Below are 27,323 nucleotides of genomic sequence, written 5' to 3' on the forward strand. Positions count from 1 at the left end.
ACTTAGGGAGGAAGAAGTGAGCTATCATGGAAAAAAAAACTGGCATTGAAAATCAAGAACCTGGATTCTAGTTACAGCTCGGCCCACTGAGCAGCTGAGTGAATTTTGGAAGGTACATAAGCCTGAGTTTACTGTCAGATAAATAAGGGAGCTGAATTAAATGGTCCTCAAGACTCTAAATATAAATATGGTATTATATTAGAGAATCTTCATAAATTAAAGAACACTTATTATAGGGAGGATCAACCAGTTTAAGAAAGAGTTAAAATGTCCTCCCTGTAACCACTGAAGACTGAACCACCTAGGGGAGCCCTTTCATAAATATTGCTCCTTTATCAGAAGGAGTTTTTGTTCAAGGTTTTCTTCAGAGCAATTTTGACATCCTTATTCCTCAGGCTGAAGATTAATGGGTTGAGCAAAGGTACTACAATGATATAAAACATGGAAGACACTTTCCCCTGGTTCATAGGTAAAAGAGAAGATGGTCTGAGGTACATATATGCCCCTGACCCAAAGAAAAGAGAAACTGCTATTATGTGGGAGCTGCAGGTGCTGAAGGCTTTGGACCTGCCCTCAGTGGAACTAATGTGGAGGATGCTGGAGAGGATGAGGGCATAAGAGATGAAGATGGTGACTGTGGGAATGCCAATGTCAATGCCCACAACAATAAAAACGACCAGCTCGTTGACATAGGTGCTGCTGCAGGAGTGCTCAAGAAGGGGAAGGATGTCGCACATGTAGTGGTTAACAAGGTTGTTAGGACAGAAGGTCAGTCTCACCAAGCATGCTGTGTGGGCCATGGCCCTGGCAAACCCCATCCAATAGACACCAAGGAGAAGCGGAGGTTTTGGGAGGCAAGAAGGTGGCTACGTGAGCTTGCCTGGTAATGTCTCTGCAGGGGGCGGCTGGGCAGCGTTGAAGGCTCTTTGGGACCGCGCTGTTTCGGGGATTTTTGCTGGTTGGAAGGTGTCTGGATGTCAATTCGGTGGGAAGGTAACAGAGAGGATACGTCTATAATATATAAACGGAGGTCCCAGCTGGGCCCGGGAAGTTCCCTCCTTGGATGGGCGGAGCCGCGGTAGCGGGCGCTCCTGCAGCTCTGGAGCTGCGGCGGCCAGGGTATTTTCTTTTTTTTTTTTCCTTTTTCTGAAGGCTTTGTGGTGCTGAGGAATTCGCGGATACTGTGCTGGCTGGTGGGGGATTGTTGGGACAAGACCCCTTGGCGGATTGATTTGGGGAGACAGACGGTGTTTTCTTGTGAAGCGGGGGACGTTTTGGTCGCCGGACAGGGGGGGAAGTGCTTCCGCCTTGAGCCCCATCCCCACAGGTCCGGCTGCCGATCTGCAACGGAATTGGATTTTGGGCAATAAGGGGACACAATTGGGAGACTGTTGTAGGGTGCAGTGAGGGAGGAGGACACGTCTGGAAGCTGATTGGGGCATATTTTGTGAAGTTTGGGATTTTGGGTCTTAGAGTCTGTTTTCGGGGTTTCCACCTGAAGCCCACCCCACCCGGTGGGGCTTGGGTTATTGAACTGGCCGTGGTGTAGAGGCGCCCTCAAGTGGCCGTTGCGTGGGAGCACAGGGAGCGAGCGGTCCAAAGGCTGATACCCTGAGGAGTAGGTGAATTTCAGGGATTAGACATTCAACTTAGAATTCGCGGATCTGGCTTCCCCCACGGGGCTGGCACCCAGCTACGGGGATCCCTGAGGGCTGTGTTGCACTGCGGGGCTCCTAAGCTTTCTGTGGACCAGATTTGAGGTTCCCAGGTCTGGGTCCCCTGGACTCTGGCGGCCCACACCCCAGACTCACACCTCTTGAGTCTTCAGTGTCTCAGACTTTCCACCCCTGAATCCATCATGCCCTGGGGTCTACCTGGGGTCCTTGAGAGCCCAGGACCTTAAAGTTTGCGTTTTATCTTTATTGGTTCATATTGTTTTGTTTTTACTTTCACTTTATCTTATTTTTTTACTCTTTTTGACGCCCTGATTGCTAATATTGCACAATCCCCTAGTCTTTTCTCCTAGCATGTCCCCCAAAGTCCTTTTTTTTATACAGTTATTTAGGGGTTTTTTTGGTTGTTGTTTTAGATAGTGATGCAATTGTGACACGTGTATACCTGTATCTCTCTTCCCCCTATCTTTTCCCCACCGTTTGCCCATCCTCTTTTTCTTTCTTCCTTTCTTCTTGTCTTTCTTTTCTTCTTTATTATAATTAGTTTTTTTTTTCAGATTTCTCTTTCCCTCTTGTCCCTCATTTTCCACTTATTTTATTTTAATTCAAGTATACAATAGGTGCTACAGGGAACACCTCACATTTGCTGGGTTTTCCCATCCTCCACTGCCTCATTTCTGTGTGAACTGATTTAGGCTACCTACACTATCCCCCTTCCCCTGCATCTTGATATCCACTATCATCTGCTGTCTCTCCTATATTCCACCCCCCACCTCCCGTTCTTTGATCCACAAAGTGTCTAACTCTTAATTTCTAATACCTTTGTTCTGTTTTCTATCTGTTATCCACTCTTGAAACTATTACCTTTCTTTTCTTTTCCCTCTCTCATGAAAACAATAGCTTTGTAGTTCATACCATATTCCTCCCATATTCAGTCATCTACTTCATAAAATGTACTCTACCTACAGCTATAACTCTATACAATCTACACGAATCTAACCTCCATCCTCCCAGATCTCATATTCTTGCTTTGTTAACATACATCACCAATACTACTTTACACTTTTCCCTTGCTTACACAATTGCCTTTCCCCAACACTAATACTTTCCTCTAAAGTGAACTTAACCAACAACAAGTAACTTGAATACGAAGAAAAAAGTGACAAAGAGAAGATATAACACCTATGCAAAAATAACAACTAATTAACCTCCAAGAGCAGACAAAGAAGCTAAGGAACTGATTAAATTCGTCAAAATAAAGAGATGACCAGAAAGCAACAAAAATCTACAAACCAAACCAGTAATCAGAAAACATGACTGAATCCAATCAACAAACCAATAATCACGAAGGGGAGCAAAACTTGGCACAAGCAATGAAAGATCTCAGAACATTAATCACCGACAAATTTGATGCAGTAATGAAAGAGGTTAACAACATGAAGACATCACTTGGAGGGGAAATTGCAGACATACGCAAAAACATAACAGATATGATGGGAATGAACACCATAGTTCAAGAAATCAAAAATACACTTGCAGCAAATATCAGCAGACTAGAAGAGACAGAGCAGAGAATTAGTGATGTGGAAGACAGTACATCAGAAATCAAACAGATAGTAGAAGGGGTCAATAAGAAGATAGAAAAAATCCAATTAGGATTTAGGTACCTGAATGAAAATGCAAAACGCTCAAACATATGTATTATAGGCATTCCAGAAGGTGAAGAGAAGGGAAAGGGGTCAGAAGGAGTGTTGCAGGAAATAATGGCTGAAAACTTCCCAAATCTACTGAAAGAGACAGATGTACATATCCAAGAAGCACAAAGCACTCCACAAGTCATAAACCCCAACAGGCCCACCCCAAGACATATACTTGTCAAATTATCCAATGCTCAAGGCAAAGAGAAAATCCTAAAAGCAGCAAGTGAAAAGAAAACCATCACATACAAGGGAAGCTCAATTAGATTAAGTGCTGATTTCTCTTCTGAAACCATGGAGGCAAGAAGACAGTGGTATGATATAGTCAAGGTAGTAAAGGAAAAAAATTTCCAACCAAGACTACTCTATCCAGCTAAACTAGCATTCAAACATGATGGAGAGTTCAAAATATTTGCAGACAAACAGAAACTGAAAGAGTATACCAACAAGAAACCTCCCCTTCAAGAAATTCTAAAGGGAGTTCTGCAGGAAGAAAGGAAAAAACAGGAAAGGCAGAGTTGGAGGAGAGTATAAGACCAACAACAACAACAAAAAGACAAAAAAAATATACAAACAAAATATGACAAACACAAATCCAATTAAATATGGCTAAAACAAATAAATCCTTGATAGTAATAACACTGAATGTCAACGGATTAAACTCACCTATCAAAAGATTCAGACTGGGACATTGGATAAGAAAATATGACCCATCCATATGCTGTCTACAAGAGACACATCTTAGACCCAGAGACGCATGGAGATTGAAAGTGAATGGCTGGAAAACAATCATGCAAGCTAACAATAACCAAAAAAAGGCAGGAGTAGCTATATTAATATCAGACAAAATAGACTTTAAATGTGAAACAATTGTGAGAGACAAAGAAGGATACTACATTTTAGTGAAAGGGAAAATCTGTCAAGAAGATCGAACAATCATAAATATCTATGCCCCTAACAAGGGTGCCTCTAAGTACATCAGGCAAATGCTGGAAAAACTAAGTGAAAGAATAGATACATCTACAATTATAGTGGGGGATTTTAATACAGCACTATCAACTCTGGACAGAACATCTCAAAAGAGAATCACCAAAGAAACAAAACATCTGAATAGTATATTAGAGGGGCTCGATCTAATAGACATATATAGATCGCTACACCCAAACACAGCAGGTTATACATTTTTCTCAAGCGCACATGGATCATTCTCCAAGATAGATCATATGCTAGGCCACAAAGAAAGGCTGAACAAATTCAGAAAGATTGAAATCATACAAAACATTATCTCTGACCACAGCGGAGTCAAGCTGGAGATTTGCAAGGGACAGAAGCCCAGATTTCACACCACGATTTGGAAATTAAACAGCACACTCTTAGAAAAACAGTGGGTCAAAGAGGAAATCTCAAAAGAAATCAATGACTACCTTGAAACAAATGATAATGATAACACAACATACCAAAATTTATGGGATGCAGCAAAAGCAGTACTGAGAGGGAAGTTTATAGCCATAAATTCATATATCAAAAAAGAAGAAAGAGCAAAAATTGAAGAACTAACTGCACATTTGAAGGAATTAGAAAAACAACAACAAAGTAACCCAACAGGAAGAAGAAGGAAGGAAATAACAAAGATAAGAGCAGAACTAAATGAAATAGAAAATAAGAAAGCACTTGAACAGATAAACAAGACCAAGAGCTGGTTTTTTGAGAAGATTAACAAAATTGACAAACCTTTAGCGACACTAACAAAGAAAAAAAGAGAGAAGATGCAAATACACAAAATAAGAAATCAGAAAGGCGATATCACCACTGACCCCACAGAAATAAAGACTATCATAAGAGGATATTTTGGAGATAGGAGGCTGGCAAGATGGTGGCTGTGTGAGCTTGCCTGGTAGTGTCTCTGCAGGGGGCGGCTGGGCAGCATTGAAGGCTCTTTGGGACCGCGCTGTTTCGGGGATTTTTGCTGTTTGGAAGGTGTCTGGACGTCAATTCAGTGGGAAGGTAACAGAGAGGATACGTCTATAATATATAAACGGAGATCCCAGCTGGGTGCGGGAAGTTCCCTCCTTGGGAAGGCGGAGCCGCGGTAGCGGGCGCTCTTGCAGCTCCGGAGCCACGGCGGCCAGGGTTTTTGTTTTTTTTTTCCTTTTTCTGAAGGCTTTGTGGTGCTGAGAAATTCGCGGATACTGTGCTGGCTGGTGGGGGATTGTTGGGACAAGACCCCTTGGCGGATTGATTTGGGGAGACAGACGGTGTTTTCTTGTGAAGCGGGGGACGTTTTAGTTGCCGGACAGGGGGGGAAGCGCTTCCGCCTTGAGCCCCATCCCCACAGGTCCGGCTGCTAATCTGCAACGGAATTGGATTTTGAGCAATAAGGGGACACAATTGGGAGACTGTTGTAGGGTGCAGTGAGGGAGGAGGACACGTCTGGAAGCTGATTGGGGCATATTTTGTGAAGTTTGGGATTTTGGATCTTAGAGTCTGTTTTCCGCGTTTCCAGCTGAAGCCCACCCCACCCGGTGGGGCTTGGGTTATTGAACTGGCCGTGGTGTAGAGGCGCCCTCAAGTGGCCGTTGCGTGGGAGCACAGGGAGTGAGCGGTCCAAAGGCTTATACCCTGAGGAGTAGGTGAATTTCAGGGATTAGACATTCAACTTAGAATTCGCGGATCTGGCTTCCCCCACGGGGCTGGCACCCAGCTACGGGGATCCCTGAGGGCTGTGTTGCACTGCGGGGCTCCTAAGCTTTCTGTGGACCAGATTTGAGGTTCCCAGGTCTGGGTCCCCTGGACTCTGGCGGTCCACACCCCAGACTCACACCTCTTGAGTCTTCAGTGTCTCAGACTTTCCACACCTGAATCCATCACGCTCTGGGGTCTACCTGGGATCCTTGAGTGCTTTGGACCTTAACGTTTGTGTTTTATCTATATTGGTTCATATTGTTTTGTTTTTATTTTCACATTATCTTATTTTTTACTCTTTTTGACGCCCTGATTGCTAATATTGCATTATCCCCTAGTCTTTTCTCCTAGCGTGTCCCCCAAAGTCCTTTTTTTTTTATATACAGTTATTTAGGGGTTTTTTTGGTTGTTGTTTTAGATAGTGTTGCAATTGTGACACGTGTATACCTGTATCACTCTTCCCCCTATCTGTTCCCCACCGTTTGCTTATCCTCTTTTTCTTTCTTCCTTTCTTCTTGTCTTTCTTTTTTTCTTTATTATAATTAGTTTTTTTTTTTTCGGTTTTCTCTTTCCCTCTTGTCCCTCATTTTCCACTTATTTTATTTTAATTCAAGTACACAATAGGTGCTACAGGGAACACCTCACATTTGCTGGGTTTTCCCATCCTCCACTGCCTCATTTCTGTGTGAACTGATTTAGGTTACCTACACTATCCCCCTTCCCCTGCATCTTGATATCCACTATGATCTACTGTCTCTACTATATTCCACCCCCCGCCTCCCGTTCTTTGATCCACAAAGTGTCTAACTCTTAATTTCTAATACCTTTGCTCTGTTTTCTGTCTGTTATCCACTCTTGAAACTATTACCTTTCTTTTCTTTTTCCCTCTCTCATGAAAACAATAGCTTTGTAGTTCATACCATATTCCGCCCATATTCAGTGATCTACTTCATAAAAGGTACTCTACCTACAGCTATAACTCTGTACAATCTACATGAATCTAACCTCCATCCTCCCAGATCTCATATTCTTGCTTTGTTAACATACATTACTAATACTACTTTACACTTTTCCCTTGCTGACACAATTGCCTTTCCCCAACACTAATACTTTCTTCTAAAGTAAACTTAACCAACAAGTAACTTGAATAAGAAGAAAAAAGTGACAAAGAGAATATATAACACCTATGCAAAAATAACAACTAATTAACCTCTAAAAGCAGACAATGAAGCTAAGGAACTGATTAAATTCGTCAAAATAAAGAGATGACCAGAAAGCAACAAAAATCTACAAACCAAACCAATAACCAGGAAAACGTGACTGAATCCAATCAACAAACCAATAATCACGAAGGGGAGCAAAACTTGGCACAAGCAATGAAAGAACTCAGAACATTTATCACCGACAAATTTGATGCAGTAATGAAAGAGGTTAACAACATGAAGACATCACTTGGAGGGGAAATTGCAGACATACGCAAAAACATAACAGATATGATGGGAATGAACACCACAGTTCAAGAAATCAAAAATACACTTGCAGCAAATATCAGCAGACTAGAAGAGACAGAGCAGAGAATTAGTGATGTGGAAGACAGTACATCAGAAATCAAACAGATAGTAGAAGGGGTCAATAAGAAGATAGAAAAAATCCAATTAGGATTTAGGGACCTGAATGTCACTGCAAAACGCTCAAACATATGTATTATAGGCATTCCAGAAGGTGAAGAGAAGGGAAAGGGGTCAGAAAGAGTGTTGCAGGAAATAATGGCTGAAAACTTCCCAAATCTACTGAAAGAGACAGATGTACATATCCAAGAAGCACAGCGCACTCCACAAGTCATAAACCCCAACAGGCCCACCCCAAGCCATATACTTATCAAATTATCCAAAGCTCAAGACAAAGAGAAAATCCTAAAAGCAGCAAGAGAAAGGAAAACCATCACATACAAGGGAAGCTCAATTAGATTAAGTGCTGATTTCTCTCCTGAAACCATGGAGGCAAGAAGACAGTGGTATGATATAGTCAAGGTACTAAAGGAAAAAAACTTCCAACCAAGAATACTCTATCCAGCTAAACTAGCATTCAAACATGAAGGAGAGTTCAAAATATTCACAGACAAACAGAAACTGAAAGAGTATACCAACAAGAAACCTCCCCTTCAAGAAATTCTAAAGGGAGTTCTGCAGGAAGAAAGGAAAAAACAGGAAAGGCAAAGTTGGAGGAGAGTATAAGACCAACAACAACAACAAAAAAGACAAAAAAAAATACAAACAAAATATGACAAACACAAATCCAATCAAAATATGGCTAACACAAATAATTCCTTGATAGTAATAACACTGAATGTCAACGGATTAAACTCACCTATCAAAAGATTCAGACTGGGACATTGGATAAGGAAATATGACCCATCCATATGCTGTCTACAAGAGACACATCTTAGACCCAGAGACGCATGGAGATTGAAAGTGAATGGCTGGAAAACAATCTTACAAACTAACAATAACCAAAAAAAGGCAGGAGTAGCTATATTAATATCAGACAAAATAGACTTTAAATGTGAAACAATTGTGAGAGACAAAGAAGGATACTACATTTTAGTGAAAGGGAAAATCTGTCAAGAAGATCGAACAATCATAAATATCTATGCCCCTAACAAGGGTGCCTCTAAATACGTCAGGCAAACGCTGGAAAAACTAAGTGAAAGAATAGATACATCTACAATTATAGTGGGGGATTTTAATACACCACTATCAACTCTGGACAGAACATCTCAAAAGAGAATCACCAAAGAAACAAAACATCTGAATAGTATATTAGAGGAGCTCGATCTAATAGACATATATAGATCGGTACACCCAAACACAGCAGGTTATACATTTTTCTCAAGCGCACATGGATCATTCTCCAAGATAGATCATATGCTAGGCCACAAAGAAAGGCTGAACAAATTCAGAAAGATTGAAATCATACAAAACATTATCTCTGACCACAGCGGAGTCAAGCTGGAGATTTGCAAGGGACAGAAGCCCAGATTTCACACCACGATTTGGAAATTAAACAGCACACTCTTAGAAAAACAGTGGGTCAAAGAGGAAATCTCAAAAGAAATCAATGACTACCTTGAAACAAATGATAATGATAACACAACATACCAAAATTTATGGGATGCAGCAAAAGCAGTACTGAGAGGGAAGTTTATAGCCATAAATTCATATATCAAAAAAGAAGAAAGAGCAAAAATTGAAGAACTAACTGCACATTTGAAGGAATTAGAAAAACAACAACAAAGTAGCCCAACAGGAAGAAGAAGGAAGGAATTAACAAAGATAAGAGCAGAACTAAATGAAATAGAAAATAAGAAAGCACTTGAACAGATAAACAAGACCAAGAGCTGGTTTTTTGAGAAGATTAACAAAATTGACAAACCATTAGCAACACTAACAAAGAAAAAAAGAGAGAAGATGCAAATACACAAAATAAGAAATGAGAAAGGCGATATCACCACTGACCCCACAGAAATAAAGACTATCATAAGAGGATATTTTGAAAAACTATATTCCAACAAAAATGACAATCTAGAGGAAATGGACAAATTCCTAGAAACACATAAGTAGCCCATATTGACGAAAGAAGAAATTGATGATCTGAACAAACCAATCACAAGCAGAGAGATAGAATTGGTTATCAAAAATCTCCCAACTAGGATTGCATCCAGCATCCAGGTGGAATCTGACCCTCCTCTTCACATAGAGGTGCAATGGACACAACCAATCCAATGTCCACATAGAAGAGGTGGCATTGGATTGGGAAAAGTGGACATAATGGACAAAGGGTATGGGGAAAGGCAGGAAGAGATGGGAGGTGGAGGCGTCTTCGGGACATGGAGCTGCCCTGGATGGTGCTTCAGAGGTAATCACCGGACATTGTAAATCCTCACAGGGCCCACTTGATGGAATAGAGGAGAGTATGGGCCATGATGTGAACCAATGTATATGAGGTGCAGAGGTGCCCAAAGATGTACTTACCAAATCCAATGGATGTGTCATGATGATGGGAATGAGTGTTGTTGGGGGGGGGAAAGGGGGGGGTGGGGGGGTGGGGTTGAATGGGACCTCACATATATATTTTTAATGTAATATTATTACAAAGTCAATAAAAAATAAAAAAATAAAAAAAATAAAAAAAATCTCCCAACTAAGAAGAACCCAGGGCCAGATGGCTTCACAGGTGAATTCTACAAAACGTTCCGGAAAGAAGTGACACCAATCCTGCTGAAACTATTCCAAAACATTGAAACGGAAAGAACATTACCCAATTCCTTCTATGATGCCAACATTACCCTAGTACCAAAGCCAAACAAAGACATCACAAGAAAGGAAAATTACAGACCAATTTCTCTAATGAACCTAGACGCAAAAATACTTAACAAAATACTTGCTAATCGTATTCCACAACACATTAAAGGTATTATACACCACGACCAAGTGGGATTCATCCCAGGTATGCAAGGATGGTTCAACATAAGAAAATCAATCAACGTAATACACCATATAAACAGATTGAAGGAAAAAAATCACATGATTATATCTATTGATGCAGAAAAAGCATTTGACAAAATACAGCACCCTTTCTTGATAAAAACACTCCAAAAGATTGGAATACAAGGGAATTTTTTGAACATGATAAAGAGTATATATTAAAAACCTAAAGCCAATATTGTTTACAATGGAGAAATCCTAGACTCCTTCCCTCTAAACTCAGGAACAAGACAAGGATGCCCACTGTCTCCGCTTCTATTTAATATTGTCTTAGAAGTACTTGCACGAGCACTGAGAGAAGAACCAGAAATAAAAGGCATTCAAATTGGAAAGGAAGAAGTCAAAATTTCATTATTTGCAGATGACATGATCCTATACATAGAAAACCCTGAGAGATCTACAACGAAGATTCTAGAACTCATAAATGAGTTTAGTAAAGTCGCAGGATATAAGATCAATGTGCAAAAATCAGTAGCATTTCTGTACACCAATAATGAGCAAGATCAGGAGGAAATCAAGAAACAAATACCATTCACAATAGTAAATAAAAAAAATCAAATACTTAGGAATAAATTTAACTAAAGAGGTCAAGAACTTATACAACGAGAATTATACAAGATTGTTCAAGGAAATCAAAGAAGACCTAAATAAACGTAAGACTATTCCTTGTTCATGGATAGGAAGACTGAACATTATTAAGATGTCTATCCTACCAAAACTGATCTACACATTCAATGCAATCCCAATAAAAATCAACGCAGCCTTCTTTAAGGAACTAGAAAAACTAACTATGAAATTTATTTGGAAAGGAAGGAGACCCCGAATAGCCAAAGACATACTGAAAAAGAAAAACAAAATTGGAGGAATCACACTACCTGACTTCAAAACATACTATAAAGCTACAGTGGTGAAAACAGCATGGTATTGGCATAAGGAGAGACACATAGACCAATGGAATCGAATTGAAAGCTCTGATATAGAACCTCACATATACAGCCACATAATATTCGATAAAGCCACCAAACCCTCTCTACTGGGAGAGAGTGGCCTATTCAACAAATCGTGTCTGGAGAACTGGATAGCCATATGTAGAAGAATGAAAGAGGATTACCATCTCACACCTTATACAAAGATCAACTCAAGATGGATCAAAGACCTAAATATAAGAGCCAAGACCATTAAAACCTTAGAAAGCAGTGTAGGGAAACATCTACAGGACCTTGTAATAGGAAATGGATTTATGAATATCTCACCAAAAGCACGAGCAGCAAAAGAACTAATAGATAAATGGGACTTCCTCAAAATTAAAGCCTTCTTCACCTCAAAGGAGTTTGTCAAGAAAGTAAAAAGGGAGCCCACACAGTGGGAGAAAATATTTGGCAATCATATATCTGATAAGAAACTTATAACTTGCATATATAAAGAACTCCTATATCTTGAAAATAAAAAGATAAACCACCCATTTAAAAAATGGGAAAAAAACTTAAACAGACACTTCTCCAAAGAAGAAATACAAATGGCAAGAAAGCACATGAAAAAATGTTCCAAATCTCTAGCTATCAGGGAAATGCAAATCAAAACTACAATGAGATACCATCTTACACCCATAAGATTGGCGGCTATGAAAAAAAACAGAAGAATACAAGTGCTGGAGAGGATGTGAAGGAAGGGGAACACTCATCCACTGCTGGTGGGAATGCGGAAGGATCCAACCATTCTGGAGGACAGTATGTAGGTTTCTCAAAAAACTAGCCATAGATTTGCCATATGACCCAGCAATACCACTGCTGGGTATATACCCAGCAGAAATGAAAACAAGGACACAAACCGATATATGTACACCAATGTTCATAGCAGCATTGTTCACTATTGCCAAAAGTTGGAATCAACCCAAATGCCCATCAACAGATGAGTGGATCAATAAAATGTGGTATATACACACAATGGAATACTACACGGCTGTAAGAACAAACACACTACAAACACATGTGATAACATGGATGAATCTTGAGAACCTTATGTTGAGTGAAGCAACCCAGACATTGAAGGACAAATACTACATGACCTCAATGATATGAAATAAACAAGCTGCCCTAGATAGCAAGAGACTGAACGATAGGCTTACAGGAAATCGGAGGGTGGAGGAAGGATATGAGCCGATGTCTGCAGGGGGGGAATTTAAGACGAGATGGTGGTAAGTATGAACACAAAGAAGAGATAAAATGGGTGCAAGGGGTTGACTTTGGTTGGGGCTTTACGGGTTTGAGGGTGGCTGGGGAGGGATGGTTGGGTAACGTTGCCCAGAAGTGGGGGGAGGGAGGGGGAGCATACGAACTCAGGAGAGGGTCAGGAGGTGGTGGAGAGTAAAATGCCGAGAAAATCATATCAAAATATAATAAAGAGGGCTACCTGTTTAGAATGCTCGGAGGGGAGGGTCGGATGCAGGACGGGCTCCTGGGGAATGCCTAAATACTCATTCTGCCAGAGTGGGTGACACCATGTGGTAAAATCCCAAGTAGTGAGAGTGGGGGTGGACCCACATCCTGGGGAGGACTAATGCCACCAAATAGAGGGAACTGTATCCCTCGAGAGAAAGGGTGGCTCCCAGGGCATTGGGGCAGTTGAGCAAGTTAGGCCCTGAACACTATTCCATCTATTTCTGGAAGTGGCTCCACAGGAAACGAAGGTTGGCTGTCACTATGGGCACCAAGGTGGAAGGGAAAATGGACGTTAAATGTGTGGAACCAAAGTAAAAGGGGGGCAAGAGAGTAGTTTTTTGAGAGTACACAAGGATGGATATAAAACATGTAATATTACACCATAACATATAGGAGATGACAGACTGATAATGTAAACCATAATGTAAAACATAGGATAACTAAAAATGTAAAGAACTGTGTATCCTAAAGTATGAACCATAATGTAAGCACAGATATTACCTTGTTAGAAAGCTAATATCTCAGACTCTGTACATCACCTTAAGTAAATATGATGTGAAAAGGGTGTAAGAGTATCGCTGTGGAAGGAAAAAGGTTTTGTGGTGGATGTATGGGAGTGCTGTATATTATATATATGCATTGCTGTGGTCTAGGACTCCTGTGAAGAAATGCTGAATAATTAGGGGGGGGGAAGAAAAAAAAAAAAAAAAGGATAGGATGTGGAATTTTTTTCAAGTCAACATTCTTTATCTAAGTTCTATATCTAACTTTATCCAAGTTCTTTATCCATCCTTTAAACCCATCGCTATATACCATTCCCTAGTAAGGGACCATGACATTATATTTGGCTTCAAATTTCGGGGAGTTCTGGACCACAGAGTGTTTCAACAATGGCAATGGAGGGATACTGGTATGGGATACCAATGACAGGTGATATATGGCTGACAGGGAGCTGTACGGAACATATGTCCAGGGGGCATGGTAATGATTGGATATACTCATAGTGGCAACAATTAAAAACCACAGCAGGGGGGGTACTGGGTTCCTGGCCAGTGGTGCTCTGCCGCGGTCCCTAGGGGAGCAGCGACAGTCTCCCAGGTACAGCGGCGGGGACCTGGAGGGAGTGAGGGTTCAACAGTGAGCCCCTGATGCTAATGACTATGCTTGTGAGCTGATAAACCTAAAATAAGAACAAGGCCTAGAGCAACATTGTGCCTGGGAATTTCCTCCTGTCAGCCTTCATGTTACTCAAATGTGGCCAGTCTCGAAGCCAAACTCAGCATGTAAATGCAGTGCCTTCCCTCCAGCGTGGGACATGATACCCGGGGATGAGCCTCCCTGGCAACGAGGGACCACTATCAAATACCAACTGATGATGCAACTGGAAAAGGACCTTATACGGAAGGTTCAATGCGGATCAGCAGAATATCCATGTCTACATAAAATAACATGAATTTAAAATGCTGTTTGACCTAAAGTAAGGGGGAAATGGAAAGGAGAAATGAGTTTATATGGCTACGAGTTTCTAAAAAAGAGTCTGGAGGCTGGCAGAAGGATTGCCCTCATGCACAACTGAGCAGAGTCAGAGAAATAGATAAAGCAGATACAACCCCCAGATATTGGTTCCTTTGAAGGCTAAAGAGACCCCTGAGAGTTATGGCCATGGCCGATGGGGTTAACTACCAGGGCAGATGGCCCCTCTTTGGAAATGGTGTTTATGTGTGATGAATCTGGACTCAGATGGGATCTCCCTTCATAAGACTTTCATGCTAATGTGCTGGAGGTGCAGTTAACATTGGGATTTAAGATATATTTAGGGGATTTGAATCTCTGGACTGACAATGTGATAGCCAGGTCCTGAGCCTCAACAGACTCCAGCACCTACAATCTGATTTATTGGACTTACCACACTCAGCTAAGATGGAGTTGAAGAAGGACAATCACCACACCATGGAGCCTAGAGTGATTACAACTGAAAATGGGAGGATTGCATCCAGCATCCATGTGGAATTTGAGCCTCCTCTTGACATAGAGGTGCAATGGACACAACCAATCCAATGTCCACATAGAAGAGGTGGTATTGGATTGAGAAAAGTGGACATGGTGGAAGATGGGTATGAGGAAAGGCAGGAAGAGATGAGAGGTGGAGGTGTCTTTGGGACATGGAGCTGCCCTGGATAGTGCTTCAGAGGTGCGGTCACCCCTCGGGCTGAAGTGTGGTTTGCTGGCCTGGCAGGGGAGCGGCCGCGGTAGGCCTAATTCCGCTGCCCCCATAATAGGGTGGCTGGTCGGACTCACCGCCACCCCTGAAGGAAGCTCGGCATGGGCGCAGAGTGCCCTCGGGTCTCCCCTTCTCGGCAGCCATGCTTCCGCGGCCGCCCTTCCTCCCAGATGGCGCCACCCGATGCCTGTGGGGCGGCACCCTTCTTCTTCCTTCTCCCTGCGCAGGCGCAGGGCAGAAAATTCCAGTCTGCCCTTTTCCCCTCCCCCGACAGCAGCAACAGCCAGGTGTGGGCGGAAAAATCCAGCCCGCCCTTTTCCCCTCCCCCAACAGCAGCAACAGCCAGGTGTGGGTGGAAAAATCCAGCCCACCCTTTTCCCTTCCCCCGACAGCAGCAACAGCCAGGCGTGGGCGGGAAACTCAAGTCTGCCCTCCACCCCAGCAACAGCAGCCACCAATCCCGAAACCCTGCCCCTTCCCCCAGTAACAGCGACAGCCAATCCCTAACCACCACCCCTCCCCCGTCCAGTACCGCCCACTGACCTTTCACCGGCAACCAATCAGAACAGGGCGTGGCTTCGACCAATCAGCCTTCCCCAGCCCCTATAAAACTGTTGCCTCTCCCTCAGTAAAGTGGACTTGCGTGTTTACCTTGTCTCCGCGGTAGTTCTTCTGCCGTGCGCCCTCCAGTCCTGAGAGCCCCCGACAAGGGCCTGGCCTCCCTTGTCCCCAGTTCGTCGCCTGCTTCTCCAGGCGACCCCTTCGTCGCCGGCTTCGCCGGGCGACCCCTTCGTCGCCTGCTTCTCCGGGCGACCCCTTCGTCGCCGGCTTCGCCGGGCGACCCCGTCAGCCGAACCGCGCAATCCCTTGTGAGACCGATCCCTCGTCTGCTGCCGGACCGACCCCTCGTCCCAAGTGGGACCGACCCCTCATCCCAAGCGGGACCGACCCCTCGTCCAGAGCTGGACCGACCCCTCGTCCGCAGCCAGACCCCACCTCTACCGACCGAGCAAGCCGCCGCAGCTGGCGCCCAACGTGGGGCAAAGCAACCCCACCACAGCACAACGTGGGGCAAGGCAACCCCACCACAGCCTCACTCCATAACCTGGCGGCCCCCCCCGCCTCTCTTCTCACCTTGGGACTTCTCTCGTGCAACATTGCTGCTACCTGAGCCTTGGCTACCTCATACAATCCACGGCGGTCTGGGAGAATCGCTGGATGGCTTTCTCCTTCCATGTCGGGGGCTTATACCGACCCGCTATGATTAAGAGGAGCCTTGGATTTCTCGGGAGCGTGGGCTTGCACGTCTGAAGTAATCCTACCACAGCCCTACGCCCTCCTCTCTTCTCACCTTGGGACTTCTCTCGTGCAACATTGCTGCTACCTGAGCCTTGGCTACCTCATATGATCCACGGCGGTCTGGGAGAATCGCTGGATGGCTTTCTCCTTCCATGTCGGGGGCTTATACTGACCCGCTATGATTAAGAGGAGCCTTGGATTTCTCGGGAGCACGCGCTTGCACGTCTGAAGTAACCCTACCACAGCCCTATGCCCTCCTCTCTTCTCACCCCTATCTTTTCGCTCTGCATTGCTGCTCCTGAACCTTGGTGACCTCATATGATCCACGGCGGTCTGGGAGAATCGCTGGATGGCTTTCTCCTTCCATGTCGGGGGCTTATACCGACCCGCTATGATTAAGAGGCGCCAATAACTCTCAGGAGCGCATGCCTGAGCACCTCCACCCCTGCCTTCACCTCTGCCTCCTCCCCTCCACGCTTGCTCCCCTTTGCCTTGCTCCACTGCTCGTCGTCCCACCCTCCCCTCGTCGGGGCCTTCTCTTGGCCCGTGACCACCGTCGGAGCCCCACCGGCTCCGACCCCTCGTCTCACCGCGTACCTCGGCTCCCATCGCCGCGCTCTCAAGGTAAGGGCCCCTTTTCTTATCGGCTCCAAAAGGCCATTAGCAATGGGTAACATCCTATCTGCTAAGCAAGCCCCACAAGTTCGGGCTCTCGCCGGTCTCCTAGACACTCACCGGTGTAAGATCTCTTTCAAACAGCTTCAAGTATATTGGGACCTTCTTCTCCCCTTTAATCCGTGGCTTACCACGTGTCGGCTCTGGGACCCAGACACTTATACTCGCCTTATAGATAGGGTCACTTTTGCTGTGGAGCAGGAAGGTAAAAGATTCCCTCCTGGCTTATTACAGGCAACATGAAGTCCACAAGAAATCTTGAAGGGTATAATCTATGATATGCTATATAAAAAAAGATTTAAAAGCAGCTGTACCAAGAAAGTGAGAATTATGAGTCAACTGTAAATAAATTGTGTGTTTCTGTTGATGTGTTGTGGTTGTTCTGTGTTTGTCTGTCTGTTCGTTCAATGTCAACGTGTGTTGTGATGCCTCCGGATGATAAATATAAATTACTAGAAATCTTTGAAGGAGCTCTGTTCGGGTGGCCAAAAATTGAATAAGCGCTTATATTAATACTTAAGTTTATTATATTAATACATAGGTTTAAATGTTAATAAGATATCTACAATTTTAAAAAAAATTGTAAGTCTTGATTAACAAAATTGACTGTACGTCTTCATGGAAAGTTGTTCTTGCCTAGATTAAAATGAATAACTTATTTTCCTTCACAGGATAATATAAAGAATGTAAAACTTATATGAATATTAAAAAGGTTGAAAGTTTGTAAAAATGCTAACGGAAATGTAATAAGTTTTGCAAAAAGACGTATTTTGTCCTAAAGTAGGATGGCTAATTTTTCATAAACTCTTGAAACTTAATTTGCATGCGGCAAGTGTAAAAGGTATTGTGATAACTTTACGTAAGGGAATGTGTTCTGTAAAGATAAAATTTATCTTCAATAGTCTATATGGTTATAAATAATAATAAAAGGTTTAATAAAGCATTGTTTACATTAAGGTATTAAATAGCTAATTCCAAAAGGTCATTCTTAAATATATATATATAAAACTGAATTGATGATAATAATAATAAAAGGTAATTTTATAACAGGAAAGATTAACAGCAACCAAGCTTCCCTACCAACTTGCTTGTAGGAAACGGTTTCTAATATTGCATGCTACTAAGTATTTAAAGAAAAGTTATTTTTGAGGAAACAGAAGATGATTTTGTCTTTGCAGCCATTGTCTATTTAGCAACACCCCTCGCTATCGGCCTAGCCACTGTTGCGCCGGATGATTGGAACCTTAAACAAAGACTCCTCCTCACTGTCATCTTCCTATCTATCGTTACTATATTTACTGCCCTCATTCTCCTTCGTTTATAAAGCAGTCTCCTACAAACCACAAAGCTTCTGTCTTAAACATACCATTCTCAACCCTATCCTCTAAATGATCTTCTCACTTCCCCCACAGCCTTTAATACTCTATTTCTTCCTCATAACCTTTGCTTTCTTGATAATATTTTCCACCATCTGTCTAGCCGCTACCACCCCAGAAGATTGTAACCACGGCCCCCCATGCCGCCATCGCTCTCAAGCAGCTCCAGCCCCGCGAAACGGCCCGCAACCCGCTTTCCCCGGCCCGCGGCCTGCTTTCTAGCATCTAATAACGTTTCTGCTTTTAACAGCTCCCCATACTTCTGCGGAGCTTCCTCCTGTCTCGACCTCACTCCTCTTCTCAGCCATCCAAAGCGTCCTTTCTCGTCCCCCGCCCCCCTCCTTTTTTCGCTTGAACCCCTACTGCGTTGCAGATTGGGCCGCCCCATGTCAGCCCGCCCCATTAACATCAGCCTCTCTCGCGCCCGTGAAGACTTTGGCCTTCTTATTGTCCTCGCCTACGTCTCCACCACTCCCGATGCTGCCGCCACCACCGTCGCTGGTGCCCTGACGCGACTTGTCCTCACCGCTGTGATCCTCCAGACCATCACACAGTCTGCCTCTATCGCTCTTCGCCGCCAAGAAGAGATCAACTACCTGTAACACGCTGTCACCCTGGACTTTTAACAACAGATGGATCTTATAGCCGCCGAGATCAACGAGAATTGGACATTGGCCACCCTTGCCTGCAACGGCAAGATACCGCCCCCCAAATTGTACATTTATATCCCCGGCATACTCACCTCCCTCTTAAGCCCTGCTTCCCTCATTGCTTACTGCCTCTTGGGCCTCAGCTACTTGTTGCTGCTGCCATCCTGGCCCTTATTTGAAAAGAAGGGGGAAATGCGGTCACCCCTCGGGCTGAAGTGTGGTTTGCTGGCCTGGCAGGGGAGCGGCCGCGGTAGGCCTAATTCCGCTGCCCCCATAATAGGGTGGCTGGTCGGACTCACCGCCACCCCTGAAGGAAGCTCGGCATGGGCGCAGAGTGCCCTCGGGTCTCCCCTTCTCGGCAGCCATGCTTCCGCGGCCGCCCCTCCTCCCAGATGGCGCCACCCGATGCCTGTGGGGCGGCACCCTTCTTCTTCCTTCTCCCTGCGCAGGCGCAGGGCAGAAAATTCCAGTCTGCCCTTTTCCCCTCCCCCGACAGCAGCAACAGCCAGGTGTGGGCGGAAAAATCCAGCCCGCCCTTTTCCCCTCCCCCAACAGCAGCAACAGCCAGGTGTGGGTGGAAAAATCCAGCCCGCCCTTTTCCCTTCCCCCGACAGCAGCAACAGCCAGGCGTGGGCGGGAAACTCAAGTCTGCCCTCCACCCCAGCAACAGCAGCCACCAATCCTGAAACCCTGCCCCTTCCCCCAGCAACAGCGACAGCCAATCCCTAACCACCACCCCTCCCCCGTCCAGTACCGCCCACTGACCTTTCACCGGCAACCAATCAGAACAGGGCGTGGCTTCGACCAATCAGCCTTCCCCAGCCCCTATAAAACTGTTGCCTCTCCCTCAGTAAAGTGGACTTGCGTGTTTACCTTGTCTCCGCGGTAGTTCTTCTGCCGTGCGCCCTCCAGTCCTGAGAGCCCCCGACAAGGGCCTGGCCTCCCTTGTCCCCAGTTCGTCGCCTGCTTCTCCAGGCGACCCCTTCGTCGCCGGCTTCGCCGGGCGACCCCTTCGTCGCCTGCTTCTCCGGGCGACCCCTTCGTCGCCGGCTTCGCCGGGCGACCCCGTCAGCCGAACCGCGCAATCCCTTGTGAGACCGATCCCTCGTCTGCTGCCGGACCGACCCCTCGTCCCAAGTGGGACCGACCCCTTGTCCCAAGCGGGACCGACCCCTCGTCCAGAGCTGGACCGACCCCTCGTCCGCAGCCAGACCCCACCTCTACCGACCGAGCAAGCCGCCGCAAGAGGCAATCACCGGACATTGTAAATCCTCACAGGGCCCACTGGATGGAATGGAGGAGAGTATGGGCCATGATGTGGACCATTGACTATGAGGTGCAGAGGTGCCCAAAGATGTACTTACCAAATCCAATGGATGTGTCATGATGATGGGAACGAGTGTTGCTGGGGGGGGGGGGGAGAGGTGGGGTGGGGGGGTGGGGTTGAATGGGACCTCACATATATATTTTTGATGTAATATTATTACAAAGTCAATAAAAAAAGGAAAAAAATATAAATTATAATTAAGTACCAAAAAAAAAAAAAAAGAGGATATTTTGAAAAACTATATTCCAACAAAAATGACAATCTAGAGGAAATGGACAAATTCCTAGAAACACATAAGCAGCCCATATTGACAAAAGAAGAAATTGATGATCTTAACAAACCAATCACAAGCAGAGAGATAGAATCAGTTATTAAAAATCTCCCAACTAAGAAGAGCCCAGGGCCAGATGGCTTCACAGGTGAATTCTACAAAACATTCCGGAAAGAACTGACACCAATCCTGCTGAAACTATTCCAAAACATTGAAACAGAAAGAACATTACCCAGCTCCTTCTATGATGCCAACATTATCCTAGTACCAAAGCCAAACAAAGACATCACAAGAAAGGAAAATTACAGACCAATTTCTCTAATGAACCTAGACGCAAAAATACTTAACAAAATACTTGCTAATCGTATTCAACAACACATTAATTGTATTATACACCACGACCAAGTGGGATTCATCCCAGGTATGCAAGGATGGTTCAACATAAGAAAATCAATCAACGTAATACACCGTATAAACAGATTGAAGGAAAAAAATCACATAATTATATCTATTGATGCAGAAAAAGCATTTGACAAAATACAGCACCCTTTCTTTTTTTTTTTTTCTAGTTATAATTTTTTTTCTTTTTTTTTTCAGTTTTTTTTTATTAACTTTGTAATAATATTACATTAAAAATATATATGTGAGGTCCCATTCAACCCCACCCCCCCACCCCCCCTCTCCCCCCCCAACAACACTCGTTCCCATCATCATGACACATCCATTGGATTTGGTAAGTACATCTTTGGGCACCTCTGCACCACATAGACAATGGTCCACATCATGGCCCATACTCTCCTCCATTCCATCCAGTGGGCCCTGTGAGGATCCACGATGTCCGGTGATCACCCCCGAAACACTCCAAAAGATTGGAATACAAGGGAATTTTTTGAACATGATAAAGAGTATATATGAAAAACCTAAAGCCAATATTGTCTACAATGGAGAAATCCTAGACACCTTACCTCTAAACTCAGGAACAAGACAAGGATGCCCACTGTCTCCACTCCTATTTAACATTGACTTAGAAGTACTTGCTCGAGCACTGAGGCAAGAACCAGAAATAAAAGGCATTCAAATTGGAAAGGAAGAAGTCAAAATTTCATTATTTGCAGATGACATGATCCTACACATAGAAAACCCTGAGAGATCTACAACGAAGATTCTAGAACTCATAAATGAGTTTAGTAAAGTCACAGGTTATAAGATCAATGCGCAAAAATCAGTAGCATTTCTGTACACCAATAATGAGCAAGATCAGGAGGAAATCAAGAAACAAATACCATTCACAATAGTAAATAAAAAAAATCAAATACTTAGGAATAAATTTAACTAAAGAGGTAAAGAACTTATACACCGAGAACTATACAAGATTGTTCAAGGAAATCAAAGAAGACCTAAATAAACGTAAGACTATTCCTTGTTCATGGATAGGAAGACTGAACATTGTTAAGATGTCTATCCTACCAAAACTGATCTTCACATTCAATGAAATCCCAATAAAAATCAACACAGCCTTCTTTAAGGAACTAGAAAAACTAACTATGAAATTTATTTGGAAAGGAAAGAGACCCCGAATAGCCAAAGACATACTGAAAAAGAAAAACAAAATTGGAGGAATCACACTACCTGACTTCAAAACATACTATAAAGCTACGGTGGTGAAAACAGCATGGTATTGGCATAAGGAGAGACACATAGACCAATGGAATCGAATTGAAAGCTCTGATATAGAACCTCACATATACAGCCACATAATATTCGATAAAGCCACCAAACCCTCTCTACTGGGAGAGAGTGGCCTATTCAACAAATGGTGTCTGGAGAACTGGATAGCCATATGTAGAAGAATGAAAGAGGATTACCATCTCACACCTTATACAAAGATCAACTCAAGATGGATCAAAGACCTAAATATAAGAGCCAAGACCATAAAAACCTTAGAAAGCAGTGTAGGGAAACATCTACAGGACCTTGTAATAGGAAATGGATTTATGAATATCTCACCAAAAGCACGAGCAGCAAAAGAACTAATAGATAAATGGGACTTCCTCAAAATTAAAGCCTTCTTCACCTCAAAGGAGTTTGTCAAGAAAGTAAAAAGGGAGCCCACACAGTGGGAGAAAATATTTGGCAATCATATATCTGATAAGAAACTTATAACTTGCATATATAAAGAACTCCTATATCTTGAAAATAAAAAGATAAACAACCCAATTTAAAATGGGAAAAAGACTTAAACAGACACTTCTCCGAAGAAGAAATACAAATGGCAAGAAAGCATGAAAAAATGTTCCAAATCTCTAGCTATCAGGGAAATGCAAATCAAAACTACAATGAGATACCATCTTACACCCATAAGATTGGCAGCTATGAAAAAAAACAGAAGAATACAAGTGCTGGAGAGGATGTGAAGGAAGGGGAACACTCATCCACTGCTGGTGGGAATGCAGAAGGATCCAACCATTCTGGAGGACAGTATGGAGGTTTCTCAAAAAACTAGCCATAGATTTGCCATATGACCCAGCAATACCACTGCTGGGTATATACCCAGCAGAAATGAAAACAAGGACACAAACCGATATATGTACACCAATGTTCATAGCAGCATTGTTCACTATTGCCAAAAGTTGGAATCAACCCAAATGCCCATCAACAGATGAGTGGATCAATAAAATGTGGTATATACACACAATGGAATACTACTCAGCTGTAAGAACAAACACACTACAAACACATATGATAACATGGATGAATCTTGAGAACCTTATGTTGAGTGAAGCAACCCAGACATTGAAGGACAAATACTACATGACCTCAATGATATGAAATAAACAAGCTGCCCTAGATAGCAAGAGACTGAACGATAGGCTTACAGGAAATCGGAGGGTGGAGGAAGGATATGAGCCGATGTCTGCAGGGGTGGAATTTAAGATGAGATTGTGGTAAGTATGAACACAAAGAAGAGATAAAAGGTGGGCAAGGGGTTGCCTTTGGTTGGGGCTTTGCGGGTTTGAGGGTGACTGGGGAGGGACGGATGGGTAACGTTGCCCAGAAGTGGGGGGAGGGACGGGGAGCATACGAACACAGGAGAAGGTCAGGTGTTGGTGGAGAGTAAAATGCCGAGAAAATCATATCAAAATATAATAAAGAGGGTTACCTGTTTAGAATGCTCGGAGGGGAGGGTCGGATGCAGGACGGGCTCCTGGGGAATGTCTAAATGCTCATTCTGCCAGAGTGGGTGACACCATGGGGTAGAAACCCAAGTAGTGAGAGTGGGGGTGGACCCACATCCTGGGGAGGACTAATGCCATCAAATAGAGGGAACTGTATCCCTCGAGAGAAAGGGTGGCTCCCAGGGCATTGGGCAGTTGAGCAAGTTAGACCCTGAACACTATTCCATCTATATCTGGAAGCGGCTCCTTGGGAAACGGAGGCTGGCTGTCACTGTGGGCACCAAGGTGGAAGGGAAAATGGATGTTAAATGTGTGTAACCAAGGTAAATGGGGGGTAAGAGAGGAGTTTCATGAGAGTACACAAGGATGAATAAAAAACATGTAATATTACAGCATAACATATAGGAGATGACAGACTGATAATGTAAACCATAATGTAAAACATAGGATAACTAAAAATGTAAAGAACTGTGTATCCTAAAGTATGCACCATAATGTAAGCACAGATGCCACCTTGTTAGAAAGCTAATGTCTCAGACTCTGTACATCACTTTAAGTAAATATGATATGAATAGGGTGTAAGAGTATCACTGTGGAAGGGAAAAGGTTTTCTGGTGGATGTGTGGGAGTGCTGTATATTATATATATGCATTGCTGTGGTCTAGGACTCCTGTGAAGAAAAGCTGAATAATTAGGGGGGGGGGAAGAAAAAAAAAAAGAAAAAGATAGGATGTGGAATTTTTTCAAGTCAACATTCTTTATCTAAGTTCTTTATCTAACTTTATCCAAGTTCTTTATATATCCTTTAAACCCATCGCTATATGCCATTCCCTAGTAAGGGACCATGACATTATATTGGGCTTCAAATTTCGGGGAGTTCTGGATCACAGAGTGTTTCAACAATGGCAATGGAGGGATACTGGTATGGGATACCAATGACAGGTGATATATGGCTGACAGGGAGCTGTACAGAACATATGTCCAGGGGGCATGGTAATGTTTGGATATACTCATAGTGGCAACAATTAAAAATCACAGCAGGGGGGGTACTGGGTTCCTGGCCAGTGGTGCTCTGTCGTGGTCCCTAGGGGAGCAGTGACAGTCTCCCAGGTATAGCGGCGGAGACCGGGAGGGAGTGAGGGTTCAACAGTGAGCCCCTGATGCTAATGACTATGCTTGTGAGCTGATAAACCTAAAATAAGAACAAGGCCTAGAGCAACATTGTGCCTGGGAATTTCCTCCTGTCAGCCTTCATGTTACTCAAATGTGGCCAGTCTCGAAGCCAAACTCAGCATGTAAATGCAATGCCTTCCCCCCAGTGTGGGACATGACACCCGGGGATGAGCCTCCCTGGCAACGAGGGACCACTATCAACTACCAACTGATGATGCAACTGGAAAATGACCTTATACGGAAGGTTCAATGCGGATCAGCAGAATATCCATGTCTACATAAAATAACATGACTTTAAAATGCTGTTTGACCTAAAGTAAGGGGGAAATGGAAAGGAGAAATGAGTTTATATGGCTACGAGTTTCTAAAAAAGAGTCTGGAGGCTGGCAGAAGGATTGCCCTCATGCACAACTGAGCAGAGTCAGAGAGACAGATAAAGCAGATACAACCCCCAGATATTGGTTCCTGTGAGGGCTAAAGAGACCCATGGGAGTTATGGTCATGGCTTATGGGGTTAACTACCAGGGCAGATGGCCCCTCTTTGGAAATGGTGTTTATGTGTGATGAATCTGGACTCAGATGGGATCTCCCTTCATAAGACTTTCATGCTAATGTGCTGGAGGTGCAGTTAACGTTGGGATTTAAGATATATTTAGGGGATTTGAATCTCTGGACTGACAATGTGATAGCCAGGTCCTGAGCCTCAACAGACTCCAGCACCTACAATCTGATTTATTGGACTTACCACACTCAGCTAAGATGGAGTTGAAGAAGGACAACCACCACACCATGGAGCCTAGAGTGATTACAACTGAAAATGGGAGGATTGCATCCAGCATCCATGTGGAATCTGAGCCTCCTCTTGACATAGAGGTGCAATGGACACAACCAATCCAATGTCCACATAGAAGAGGTGGCATTGGATTGGGAAAAGTGGACATGGTGGACGATGGGTATGAGGAAAGGCAAGAAGAGATGAGAGGTGGAGGCGTCTTTGGGACATGGAGCTTCCCTGAATGGTGCTTCAGAGGTAATCACCGGACATTTTAAATCCTCACAGGGCCCACTGGATGGAATGGAGGAGAGTATGGGCCATGATGTGGACCATTGACTATGAGGTGCAGAGGTACCCAAAGATGTACTTACCAAATCCAATGGATGTGTCAGGATGATGGGAACGAGTGTTGTTGGGGGGGGGGGGGAAGGGGGGGGGCGGTGGGGCTGAATGGGACCTCACATATATATTTTTAATGTAATATTATTACAAAGTCAATAAAAAAAAATAAAAAATAAAAATAAATAAATAAATAAATAATAACTGTGCCATAATAGGAATAGCAGCTATGTACACCAGGGGAAACAGAGATTGAGAGGTGAAGAATTTTCTTGTTTGTTTTTCCATTTTTTGTTTATTATTATTATTGTGATTGTAATAATGAAAATGCTCTAATAATGACTGAAGTAATGAATGCAGAACTATGTGATTATGCCAATTACTATTAATTGTACACTTTGGATGAATTGTATGGTTTAATAATATGTATCAATAAAATTGACTTGTTAAAAAAAAAAAAAAAGCAGAAGGAGTGAGCACACCTGAGGAGACATGGAGACCAAGTACACCAGAGGGTTACAGATGGTGACATACAGATGGCGATGGTCATACACCATTGCCGACAGGATGAAGGACTCAGAAACAACAAAGAAAAGGAAGAAGAAAAGCTGAGTCATACACCCTGAGTAGGAGATGATGTTCTTCTCTGGGACAAAACTCATAAGCATTTTGGGGTTGATAACAGTGGAATAACAGAAATCTATGAAAACAACAAGAACGACAACAAAACCACAGAAATCTATGATGGACAAGTTACACAGGAAAAAGTACATGGGAGTATGCAGGTGAGAATTAAACCCAATTAAGTTTATCAAGCCCAGTTTCCCCATATGTTCTGCTTAGTATACTAAACCTGGGAACCATGTCTGGGAGAATCCGCTCAGAGATTGAAGCCAGCCCACCTCTGCCTGGAAGGTCAGTTCAAAGTCAACCCTGACAGAGCAGAGAGTTAAGGCAGTCTCTCAGAGCCCTTAGGTCCTAAGTCTGGGACTTGGGAAATTTCAGCC

The 27,323-nt window shown here is 43.6% G+C and overlaps 1 protein-coding gene across 1 annotated transcript; it reads right to left on the bottom strand.

Moving 5' to 3' along the window:
* Positions 1 to 335: 335 nt before the first annotated feature.
* On the bottom strand, positions 336 to 27,146 carry LOC101432650 (olfactory receptor 8B8-like). The gene is made up of 2 exons (XM_004469287.2): positions 26,788 to 27,146; positions 336 to 840 (listed from the first exon to the last, which is right to left on the bottom strand). Exons 1-2 carry the CDS (start codon positions 27,144 to 27,146, stop codon positions 336 to 338), a joined length of 864 nt encoding a protein of 287 aa, XP_004469344.2.
* Positions 27,147 to 27,323: the final 177 nt, after the last annotated feature.

Source organism: Dasypus novemcinctus, chromosome 27 (genome assembly GCF_030445035.2).
Source record: "Dasypus novemcinctus isolate mDasNov1 chromosome 27, mDasNov1.1.hap2, whole genome shotgun sequence".
Classification (NCBI taxonomy): Eukaryota; Metazoa; Chordata; class Mammalia; order Cingulata; family Dasypodidae; genus Dasypus; species Dasypus novemcinctus.

Coding starts and splice junctions, on each gene's coding strand:
- LOC101432650 (XM_004469287.2), bottom strand. CDS start 27,146: ATGGGGAAACTGGGCTTGATAAACTTAATTGGGTTTAATTCTCACCTG. Junction 841..26,787: donor TCTCCTCAGGTGTGCTCACT/CCTTCTGCTTTT, acceptor CCCAAAACCTCC/GCTTCTCCTTGGTGTCTATT.